General features: G+C 35.8%; 1 protein-coding gene across 1 annotated transcript in view; it reads right to left on the reverse strand.

The window, feature by feature from the left end:
• LOC128985535 (V-type proton ATPase subunit e 2-like) overlaps positions 1–12,641 on the reverse strand; it is a 50,021-nt gene extending 37,380 nt beyond the window's left edge. Inside the window, exons 1-2 of the mRNA XM_054405123.1 lie at positions 12,328–12,641; positions 1,617–1,664 (exon numbers count right to left, since the gene is read on the reverse strand). Coding sequence (XP_054261098.1) covers positions 1,617–1,664; positions 12,328–12,425 — 146 coding nt within the window. The 5' untranslated portion in view covers positions 12,426–12,641. The remainder of the gene's footprint in view (positions 1–1,616; positions 1,665–12,327) is intronic.
• Positions 12,642–13,117: the final 476 nt, after the last annotated feature.

The raw sequence follows: 13,117 nt of genomic DNA on the forward strand, positions 1-13,117 counted from the left end.
TACCTATCTATAAATCATAAATCTAAGGATGTAAACGAGGCAGCCAGTTACAGGCTGATATCTGTGGTTCCCGTCATTGCCAAGGTTGTGGAAGTGGTAATGAAAACTCAGGTTAGTGACTACTTTGAATCCAATGGTTTAATTTCTTCTGATCTGATCAGTTTGGCATTAGGCCTGGTATGTCAACGGCCGACGCGGTCGGGGCCCTTGCTTCCTCAGTAATTGAGGGTTTTGAGCAAGGCTTAGCCACTCGAGCTTCGTTATGTGACTTGAGCAAGGCCTTCGACTGCGTTGACCGGGACATACTATGGGAAAAAACTTTTTTTCAAAAAAGTTGGAAAAAACCTTTGATCAAAATTTTTGAATCCTAGGCCTATCTAACAAATAGGCAACAAAAAGTTAGTGTTGGGTTCAATGTCAGTCGCTACCCAGGTTGAGTTAAGTATACCGCAGGGCTCGGTCCTGGGCCCATTCCTATTTTTGGTTATGGTTAACGACTTGCCTGATAATATCTCTGCTGAGACTGTCATGTTTGCTGATGATTCGACCTTTTTTATGAATGAAGTAGTTCTTAAAGAGGCAGGTGAATGGTATGCAGCTAACAAATTTATCCTCAACTTGAATAAGACACAGAATATAACTTTCTCTCTAGACGTAAGAGCACCGAAAGTGGCAGATGATTACAGTGGCGTTAAACTTTTAGGTTTCCATCTTGATCCTAAGTTAGTTTGGGATACTCATGTTACTAAGGTTTGTTCAAAGCTTTCCAAAGTTGTTCACATGTTGCGTCGCCTTAGGTTTAGCATACCTAGTTATTACTTAAGATCTTGTTATTTTGTTTTTTTTTTCATAGTATTTTGCTCTATGCTATTTTGTACTGGGGCAATAGTTAAAAAATAAGTGAAGTTTTAGTGATTCAGAAAAAGGCTGTGAGGATTTTATCTAATGTAGACCCTGATGAGCACTGTAGGCCCTTGTTCAAACGAGCCCATATTTAAATGTGATAAATGTATATATTTTTGAGTGTTTATGTTATGTTAAAGAAAAATGTAGATAACCTCACTTTGTCAAACCAAATCCACAACCATTTCACAAGATCTAGTCATCATGTTTATAGGCAACATTGTAGGTTAAGTAAAACCCTCAAGTCTTTCAATGTTTTTAGTATTAATTTGTTTAACAAACTGCCTCATAGCACAAAAGAAGTTAGTAATAGTAAATTTAAGAAAGTTTTGTCAGATTGGTTAGTGGAAAACCCTAAGTATAGTGTCAACGAGTTCCTGAAAAAGACTTTCAACAATTCAATGTTATCATTCTGTGTTCAGATCTAGGCCTATATATCTGTTTATTTTTAAGCGGGCTAAGATATTTTAAATGTGACTTTGCTTATTGCATGTACATGTATAACGGCAATAAACAATTCTTATTCTTATATTTATTATTGTGCTTATCAAGTATCAACTACAATTGGCAATTTTAGCAGATAGGCCTATACTACAAATGAAGATTTAGATCAATTAGGCCTACACTGACCAAAGAATGCCCTCAGAGTATAGGTACTAATTATTTTTTTTTCTACCCCCAGTCCCCAGGTACTTTAATATGAATATACTTACAATAACCAACAGCAGGCTCCTGTGAGCATCAGTACACACTGGATTATCCTGAAATAATAATGCAGAACATTATTACTAAGTTATGCAGATTGTATGAATAACCTAAAAAGTACAGTGACTTAACGGTGAAAGGAAGACATAATACTATATTTATCTTACTAATATTATAAATGTAAAAGTTTGTGTGTTTGTTTGTTTCAAGTTCAATCACGCATAAACCACTGGACGGATGGGGCTGAAATCTGGCATGATGATTATGATAGCTCACATTCCCGATTAACGTATAGGCATATTCTTTTATCAAAAATCCTTTCGGGCTCCGCCCCAGTGGCTCTGTAGTTCCCCACTAGTTGTGTGCCCGTTCTACGCACGGGGATCTTATCGTAGTCAGTTAAAACCTTCTTATATTAAGCACAGCAGTTGGTTTGCATACTTTCAGATATGCTGACAAAACTAAACTATTATATAAACCTTCGCAAATACAGTATCTGACAGTTTCAGGCCAAAAATAATGCTTTGCAATTAAATGTCACCCGGATCTTGTTGGTCCATATGTTAAATCCAATGATTAGGCCTAAACTAAAAAATGCTTTAAATATCTATGAGGCATAGCCCTGAGGTAGACCTATAATTGAAATTTACTTTCCACAATGGTTAAAAGTATTTAAGGTACTACCTCAACCTCACAGTTTAACACTTTATTTGTGTTGACATTTTCATTATCAAGGTGGTATTGTCCTTTCCGTGAAACACTGAGAAATTAGATCATTAATGCATTACCAACAGACATACACAAACAAATACAGAACTTAATTAGGGAATTTGCTATGCTTTAAGCATAACAAAGTACATATACAATTATTATTTGAATTCTTTGTTAATGTTATAAATTTTTTATATTTACTTAGACCGAAGATGACCCGAAATGCTGTTGAAATGCTACATGAATCGGCTTGCTATATGAAATTAAGTACTATAGACGATTTAGATTGGTAATTTATAATAAAAATTACCAAAATAGGCCACGAACTATTGATACATAAACAACGTTTAAAGCGTATTAACATTTCATGATGGTTTGCTGAATAATTGTTTTACTAAAATGCGTTATCGTTTTCTTAGCATAAACTAACATTTTGGAATCCAGACAGAAAAAGCAAAACTTATACAGTTAAGACATCAATTAAATTGAATATGCCTGTAATAAATAAGGTGCAACACCAACGATAACTAATTTGTAAATTACAGTAATGTGTTGGTACGTAAAAATGATTCTTGCTGCTACTACCGGTTCAAAGGAAAAGAACCAGTACCAAAAACCAACGTTTACGGTTAAGAACTATTGTACATCCGACCAATTATATGCGTTAATAAAGGTTATTGATCTCTTGGTTTTGGATTTTCTCGTAAAAAGTTATCGGCAATCAAAGTTATTTCCCATTAATTGCTTTATTTGTAAACAACTTTTAATGTAAACTTATCTGTGTCAGTTAAAAAAAAAAAAAACAATCTTATACAACAACTTTTTGTTATTTAATAGATTAGGCCTACGTATTCCCTAAACAATGATTACGGAAATGTGATTAAAATCACACAACGTTGGTGTTTTGGAAGTTTGTAATTTTATTTCTTAAGTAGGCCTAGGTAGGCCGTGTATTCTAAGGAAAAGTACCGGTAACAAAAATCGTCGACGAAAAAGGTTGTTCTAATTGGGTAGGCGTACGTACCCAAGAGATGGGCTACGGGCCTATTGGCTGTATGGTCCAGCGATTGCATCACACGGTGAGTAGGAACTATTGACTATATATGTATATAGTCCATGGTAGGAACAGAAAGTGACACATTGGAAAATCGAGTTTAGCATCATCCGTAAACCTCTGTTTCAATCACCCACTGCAGTTGTAATTTTTACTTTACACTTTACACAACCGCCATTGAAGCACCGTCAATGAGTGGAAACATTGTTTCTAAGCTATTGGCGACGATCATTATTAAATTTAAGTCTTCTTTCTGGTTATCAAAACTCAAGAACAATTTTATACACAAAGAATCTCTGGTTCCTGACCTGGATGATGCCTAGTTATTTAATTTACGGTTACACTATATTATTCCACTTGCGGTTAATTAAATCCTTTATGTAAGAAACAGGTTTTTAATCTCACTTGGATGGGACTTGCCTTCAAAACGTGATCGGAAATGGTTGCGGTATTTGTAAACATATCAGTGACAGTTAGAAGAAATAATCTTGATCCGAACAGCTGTTCGTTATTTTATAGATGATTATGTGATAAAAATAGGACGAAAACATGAAAAAAAACGCACAAAACTGCATTTTTGAACGTCCTTAATTTTATTTACAAATTAGTGAGGCCATATTTTTATGGCTAAAGACACTCTCACCAATCCAGTGAATACATTAAAATGACTTGGATCTAGATAGGTATTCTCGTTTTCCCGGAGAAGATTGCGTAAAACGCCATCTTGAGTGTTACAGAAAGACAGACAAACAGAAATTTACATGAGACTTTTTTCGGCTTCTTTAATGTATAAAACGTAAAAATAACCTAAAAATTTATGATTCTGAGCAATGTACAGACAAAACTCTAATTTTATTTATATAGATGTTAACCTTATGAGTAATCACATTTAAAGGGAAGTACCTGGGGACCGAGCTTTGCTCGCGGAAAATCATTAGTTTACTCTGAAAGCAGTTTAGTATTGCAGGTACATTAATCCACTCCCAAACTCCACACTGCTCACCTTCACTACTTCCTTCACCACTCTCTACGTCGTGGACCTGTTTGCCCTCCTTCCCTATACCATTTTAGAATTGCAGATACATAAATGCCACAGACAGTTCCCACACTCTGCACTGCTAGCCTTACTACTTCCTTTACCATTTCCTACGTCGTGGACCTGTTTTCCTCCCTTCTCATAGCATTTTAGGATTGTAAATACCTTAATCTAATCGTCATTAACAGTTCCCACACTCCGGACTGCTTGCCTTTACTACTTCCTTCACCACTTCCTACATCGCGGACCTGTTTCCCTCCCTTCCCATAGCATTTTAGGATTGTAGATACCTTAATCTAATAGTCATAAATAGTTCCCACACTCCAGACTACCGTACTTGAATTTACTACTTCCTTCACCACTTCCTCTGTCCCGGGCCTGTTTCCCTCCCTTCCCATTGCATTTTAAGATTGCGGATACCGTACCTTAATCTAATCGTCATAAACAGTTCCCACACTCCGGACTGCTCATCTTTACTACTTCCTTTACCCCTTCCTACGTCGCGGACTTGTTTCCCTCCCTTCCCACGGCATTTTCCTTAATCTAATCGTCAGTAACAGTTCCCACACTCCGGACTGCTTGCCTTTACTAGTTCCTTCACCACTGCCTACGTCGCGGACCTGTTTCCCTCTCTTCCCATAGCATTTTAGGTTTGCAGATACCTTAATTTAATCGTCATAAACAGTTCCCACACTCCAGACTGCTCGCATTTACTCCCTACTTCCTTCACCACTTCCTACGTCGCGGACCTGTTTCCCTCCCTTCCCTTAGCATTTTAGGATTGCAGATACCTTAATCTAATCCTATATTCTAATATGAGCAATGTTTGCTTGTATGTATGTATGTATGTAGGCTATGTATGTATGCTTGCAACAAGATCTCGAAAACGGCTCCGACGATTTTCTTCAAATGTTGTAAATAGTTTATTCCTGGCCTAAAAACGAGTTAACTGCAGTTAGAACAGTCAACAAAAATCTAATTACGTAGATAAATGAAACTGAAAGTCACATTATTTTAACATTAGTCTTATGGGTTGCTAAGTAACCATCTTGGCTGAATTAAATAACAACGAAAAAGTAAACAGAAGACTTGTAAGTTGTCTATCAACAGTATAATAGCAAATTAAAAATACCCCCGCCACAGCAAACCTGCAGACTAAGCGAATTTCCATTTGCCTGATTGGATTTACACTACAATGTCTCCTTAAAAATATCACATTTATTCCCTATTTAAATAGAATTAGTTAAAACACATACTTAGTTTTGCTGCAACAGGGAGGGTAAAAGTGTTTTTTTTTAATGTAAAATGTTAATAGTTAGTAAGAAATAAAAACATTTTCCAAATTTGGGCAAAATATGTTAATAAACAAGCAAACTACAACAGTTTACTTATTCTCCATAAGAATAACATAGGAATTTTAAATTTACAATTTTTTGGAATTTTCTCCATAACCATTAGGCGCATTATAACGCTTCAATATACTAAATTATTTGTTTTTTTAAGCTCTACAAAATAGTCTGGAAAGAATTGCTAAATTCTATGTTTTTTGGGTCAAAAATGGGAAAAACCCATTTTTACCCCATAAAAGCCCCCATAAGCCCCCGTTCCCATGGTCCGATCATGCTGGTTCGCGAACTCGTTCGAATAAACGTAGGTTTACACGTTTGTACCAAATTTCATCAAAATCGGATCATTTTTGCTCAAGTTATCGCGCTAACGGACACATATATAAATATATATATATAAATATATATATATAAATATATATATATATATAAATATATATATAAATATATATATATATAAATATATATATAAATATATATATAAATATATATATAAAAATATATATAAATATATATATAAAAATATATATATATAAATATATATATATAAATATATATATATAAATATATATATATATATAAATATATATATATGAATTTGAACGGATGGTGTTTTTGGCCTCTAGGGACCTCAAAACGAAAAAAAAAATCGGTCCCGGGTCCAGGTCTCACCATGAGTACTACGGTAATAGCTTATTCCCTATATGGGAAATTCGCTAATACAGTACAAAAGGAATAACATCAGTTGTTACTTTTGAGCAAAGATTATACTGAAGCTTACTTGATACATTGTAGTTGAGTGTAGCAGTGTGGAGTGTGGGATCTGTTTATGACGATTCGATTAAGGTATCTGCAATCCAAAAATGTTGGGGAAGGGTGGGAAACAGCAGTGTGGAGTGTGGGAACTGAAAACAGTTTGTAGCAGTTAGAATAATGTATCTGCAATACTGATATGCTATGCGAAGGGATGGAAACATGTCCACGACACAGGGAATGGTGAAAGAATTAGTAAAGGGTAGCAGTGCGGAGTGTGGGGAATGGATTCATGTATCTGCAATACTAAGACTGCTTTCAGAGTCAACTAATGATGTTCCCCGTTCAAAGCTCGGTCCCCAGGTACTCGTCATAAACAGTTACCACACTCCGGACTGCTAGCCTTTACTACAATCATAGATAATAAAAAAAGTCCCGCTACGATGTATCGAGTAATCTTCAGTATAATCTTTGCTCAATAGTAACAACTGATGTTTTTCCTTTTGTACTGTATTTTGTATTGCTAGTATACTGTGGATAGACTACTTCCTTGTTATTTAATTCAGCCAAGATGGTTACTTGGCAACCCATAAGACTAATGTTAAAATATGTTACTTTCAGTTTCATTTTTCTACGTAATTTGATTTTTGTTGGCAGTTCTAACTGCAGTAAACTCGTTTTCAGGCCATGTATAAACTATTTACAACATTTGAAGAAAATTGTCGGAGCCGTTTTCGAGATCATGGTGCAAGCATACATACATAGCCTACAAGCAAACATCTTACTATATAATATTATAAATGTGAAATTTTGTGTGTTTGTGTGTTTGTTTGTTTGTTTGTTTGTTTGTTTGTGTGATTGAAGTTCAATCACGCATAAACCACTGGACGGATTGGGCTGAAATTTGGCATGATGATAGCTTACATTCCCGATTAACATATAGGCATATTCTTATCTCAAAATTCCTTTCGGGCTCCGCCCCAGTGGCTCTGTAATTCCCCATGTTAACCTTATGAGTATCTATATAATATTAATTTGAAACTGTTTTTCTTTGTCATAGCTAAATTGAGAGAACGGCTGGGCGTAGAAACTCGGTAGAGGTGTCTAAAGAAAGGTCTTGGTCTGTAGATGAGCCATCAAAAGAGAAACGTGGTAAATTCCCTTGGGGCTCTGCCCCAGTGGCCTTTGAATTCCCATCCCATGTTATTCTTATGGAGGAAAAACTGGGTTTTTGTCCCAGCTAATTTCAGGGAACGGCTGGGCGTAAAAACTTGGTAGGGATCTCTAAAGAAAGGTCTTGGTCTATAGATGAGCCATCAAAAGAGGAACGAGGTAAATTCCCTTGGGGCTCTGCCCCAGAAGCCTTTAAAGTTGCCTCTTCAAATTTGTTTACCATATGCATAAGTCTACACTACTTTTTAATGAAACAGCTGTTAATATTTAAATTGTGATTTATTGAATTTTCAAAATGAAGTACAGTATTTGCAATGGGTTTTTCTGATTTTAAAATCAATTTTATTCTGCATCGTGTCATGTTTTGCAATATAATGTTCTATTGCCAAATCAGTGGAAAATCCTAATATCACAGTAACTCTTAAAATTATTTCTTATGGAGTTAACTTATATCTATTGTATAGCTTGGTTTCTGCCTTTTTTTACCACTTCTTGGAGATTGTACGTAGGTGGTATTATTTGGCGTATTGCATCTGTAGACGAAACTTGGGTTGGTGAAATTATTACAATGGAAAAACGCGAGAAATCCTGGACAATTTGATATAGGCTAAAAACAAAACTGAATTAACAATATGCTACATTTCTTGAGCAATCATTGAAATAATCGATTTGCAAACAATGGAAACATAGAAAAAGTCATAGAACACAACCAAGTAGAAGAAAAGAAATAATGTTTTTTTTTTTAAGATTTGTAGAAACACTAAAAAAACAAGATCAGCTTTTTGAGAAAAGATAAGATATTTACAAAAGATTTTGATTAGGCCTATATCTAACTGTTGTGTAGATCGTGAGTATTTTCATAATCTTCGTGAGTCGCCTGTAATGCTTCGCAATTGCTCGAATTCGAACAACAAGTACACTAGTTCATATTTAAAGGGAATTAAAGAATTTAGTCAGCTGTTTCGACTAAAAAAGTTGGTTCTATGATATGGAAAAGCATTAAAAAGTTATAAGATTTACCAACAGGGAGGGTGCAGCACTATATTTTTTTTGCATTTATGAAAACAGCTAATTTGAACTAAGCAGCAAAAAAAAACTGTGATTCGCAATGAGAACTGTCAAAGTAGGATTGTTTACAGTTATGTTTATGTTTTTAATTTCATAAATAATTTGTGATATTTTGCGAATTGTTGATAATTTATTTTTGTCTATTGTTTAGGTGAAGTGGTAGAACATTATGGCTATGGTAGATGTGTTTACTATAGAATACTGTAAATTTAAAAAAGCAAATTTATCAAACTGTGTCCGCCCTTATTGCAAACGCAAAGCTTGAGTATAACTGCAATAAACATTTTATACTTATATTCCAACCTCGTACGAAGGACGGGTACTCTGCTAGTTACGAAGGACGGGTACTCTGCTAGTTGCTCATATTAGAATATAGGATTAAAGACTTTAGTCAGCTGTTTCAACTAAAAAGTCGGTTCTATAATATACTGTATTAAAAAGTTATAAGATTTACCAAACAGGGTGCAGCACTATAATTTTTCTTGCACTTATGTAAACAGCTAATTTGAACTAAACAGCGACAAAAAACTGTGATACGCAATGAGAACTGTCTAAATAGGATTGTTTACAGTTATGTTTATGTTTTTAATGTCATGAATAATTTGTGATCTTTTGCGAATTTATAATAATTTACTAGCTTTATCCCGCGGGCTTTGCCCCGTTTAACTTCTTAATTTTCAAGATGATCTCGTTCGCATGGCTCAATCACGTCCTGGTTGAAGTTCGTTCGCATGGCTCAATCACGTCCTGGTTGAAGTTCGTTCGCTACGCTCACTCACCTTTAGGTTGGAGCTCGTTCGCTACGCTCACTCACCTTTAGGTTGGAGCTCGTTCGCTGCGCTCACTTGCCTTCAGGTTATCTCGTTCGCTACGCTCACTTGCCTTCAGGTTAGCTCGTTCGCTACGCTCACTCACCTTTTTGGTTGCAAATTAGCTGTTGTCATAAATGTAAAAGAAATAATAGTGCTGCACCCTGTTGGTAATCCTTGTAACTTTAATGCTATTGAACATCATAGAACAGAACCAACTTGTTTAATTGAAACAGCTGTTAAGATTCATTAATTCCATTTCTCATAAGGTTAACATGGGAAACTCCAGAGCCACTGGGGCGGAGCCTATTGGACGGATCACGAAATTGATGGTGTATAAACCTATTCCATGACATTCTACACGTATGTACCAAGTTTCGTGGCAATCGGTTCAGCGGTGTCCGAGTTTATCACCCCCAAACAAACAAACAAACAAATATATATACAAACATCCTCTTTTATATATATAGATTTTTCTTTATTGTTTAAGTGAAGTGGTATAACATTATGGCTATGGTAGATGTGTAATACCATACATACTGTCAATTTAAAGAAGCAAATTTGATCAAACTTTGTCCTCCCCCATCGCAATTGCAAAGCTTGAGTATAACTGCAATAAGCATTTTTAACTTATATGCCGACCATGTACGTAGGACGGGTACTCTGCTAGTAACACTATATAAGCAATAAATAAATCCGAAATTGCAAGCAATCGTATGGAAGGTGAGGAAAGAAAGTCAATTCAAGTAGAAAACAAGAATTAGAAAAGAAATAAAGATGATTTGACTTAAGAAGAAGTGAAATACTTAACAGATTAATCTCAAAAGCAGTATAATCATTGAGATGTAAAATACCGGTACAGAGGAAATTTTCTTATGGGACGGCCATGCACTTTCAGCTCAAGTATGTAGTGCCGGTAATACAGGGTTAGGGAAAAGTCTGGACATCCCCAGTTTACTTTTTAACGCGTTGCAGTAGGAAATGACTTTATAGGCCTTGTTGAGGATGTATTCTTTGCGTTCTTTGTTTATGTTCATTTTATATATTTCATACTCCTCATGTGTGTCCAATTCATTACCTTTCCCGCAATAATGTAAAACTTCCAAGTCGGTCTTAATATCACTCATTGAGTGATTACAATCTACAAGGTGTTGAGCAAACATAGATTTTTTTATGGTGTTTAGGATCTGGTTGGTGTTCTTTACATCGGGTTTGGAAAGCACAACCTGTTTGCCCTATGTAGGCCTACTTACTTGTGCAATCTGTACAAGATATCCTATACACGCCGGCCGGTTTTATCAATTTTGTCACCTACCGGTATCTCAATTTTATTTGTCAAAACATTTCTAGTAGGCTACGGTTTGTAGTTCTGAAGGCTAGTTCAATGCCTTATTTTGCAAGTTCTTTCTTTAATGCGTGTTGGATAGTGTGACTATATTCTAGGCAAACATATTTTTTTTTCTCTGAGCTGTCAATCTTCACACCTTGTTTGTTTTTATGTTTTGTGATGAGCCTATCTACAAAACCACTTTTATAACGATTGACTGTTGCTATGTTTTATGATTTTATATTCATGATTATAATATAAAATCTATGATCATGAATACAAAGGGAAGTTTTACATTATTGCGCAGGGCATAAAATAACATGTTAAGGCAAGGGCCGTCCGAAGGGGGGAGCGCCGTGGCTGAGGGGGCGCCGCGCAGCGGCTATTTGTCTTATCTTATCTTATCTAACAGGGGCAGGACGAGACCTTAAAAGCACTTCGTCCGAAATCGAATTATTGCGCACCCCAGACAATTGCTTTCTTGTTCACCTACAAGTTAAGGCGCCCAATGAATGCCTCTAGCTTCCCAATTAGTTCATCCTCAGGAAGATATCTAGGGTACAGTTTCTTAACTGGGCTATGCTAATATCGATTGAAACTATCAATTCGATTAGTAAACCTTCATGCGATTTTTTCACCATCAGCAAGTTTGGTTGGTTAGGTTAGGTTATGATAGTTTAATTTTATAATAGATATATTTAAAAATATTGATTATTAATCAATATTTTCAATTCGATAGTTTTAATCGATATTAGCAAAGCCCAGTTAAGAAACTGTACCCGATATCTACCTCTAGCCATATTTCCAAGAGTTATCAATCTAGCGTCAGAGAGCTCGTTACAATCAAAGAGTACGTGATCAGCTGTCTCTTCTGACCCATCACAGTAGGCCTACCTACAGATCGGTTCACCATCATATAAGCCCATCCGTTGTAGATGTTTCCTGAATCTCCCATGACCAGTTATCAGTTCAACAGTTAATTTAATTCTTCGTCTGTCTAGTCTCAAGAGGTCAGAGGCGACCTTTTTAGAAGGCCTAAACAGAGTAAGCTTGCTTAGGACCCTAAGAAGGGGAACATCGACCCAGCTATTTGTATTAACATAGTATTAAAATATGCGAATGAGACTATTACTGCTGGGGGGGAGGGGGCACCCCGACCACGTTTGCTCCGGGCGCCGCCAACCCTAGGGACATACTTAACCCTGGTTAAGGCGATACAAGTGTCACCCAGGGATGAGATTTTGTCTCCCAGTGGCTATGGGTGGTGCTGGCATATTTTTTAATGATTCACATTTTAAATGTATCAGAAATGTATGTATTTTGTATTTTAAACTACTGTTATCACTATACCTAAAGGCTGGTTACTTCAGGCTATTTTACTTCTTAAGACCTAAAGTCCAGAAAGTAGGCCTATAATGAAAAATACTATTTCTTTATCTTACCCTCTGTTAGGGCCTTTGGGAACCAAGAACGGCAGTACGATTCCCACACCACCCCAGAAAAGTGACATGATTATAACAGGAAATGCTGAAGCTCCCATTTCAGATACAAGTGTCAAAAAATAAACTTGTTGGATTAAAATTTGTAGTTCTTGACTAAATAAAGATATTATGCAAAAACACAATAATTGTTGTCGTTTTCAACTTCTCGTACTCGATGTTAATAATATAACATTAGATAAATGATAACTCTGGAAGTCACTTCACTAGTCTTGTCACTGTCAGGACAGGAGACAATAGACATGAATGTCGTCTCGTCAGGCAGAAGCTAAGGAAAAAACTAGTCAGCTGACATCAGAATCACATGACCGGGACCGCGCTGCCAACATTTTAAATCAAAAACAGTAGTTTGTTGCCTAATTGTACCCCTCTGAACTGTATAATAAATTTTTTATCATTATCATTAAATACGTTTATTTTATTTCTTATGTAGTTAAACTTACGTAATTTGTGGGTTTGTAGTTTCACTACCGGTAAACTTATGTATATTATTAAATACTATCACGAGTTTGTTGTTGAACATTATCGTAGAAATGTTTTAATATATTACCATTTAAGATGGGGATGCCAACTAGGTGCGTATTTTAACTCAAATATGAGTGAAGGATGAATGTAGAATGAAGTATGATCGTGATGATCCTTGAAGCTGGATGAATGTAGAATGAAGTATGATCGTGATGATCCTTGAAGCTTTGTCAATAACTAAGATAAGCTATTTAATTAGCCGTAGCAA

This window comes from Macrosteles quadrilineatus, unplaced genomic scaffold (assembly GCF_028750875.1).
Source record: "Macrosteles quadrilineatus isolate MER2022 unplaced genomic scaffold, UCM_ALF_1.0 Scaffold_2__2_contigs__length_208266976, whole genome shotgun sequence".
In the NCBI taxonomy this organism is placed as follows: Eukaryota; Metazoa; Arthropoda; class Insecta; order Hemiptera; family Cicadellidae; genus Macrosteles; species Macrosteles quadrilineatus.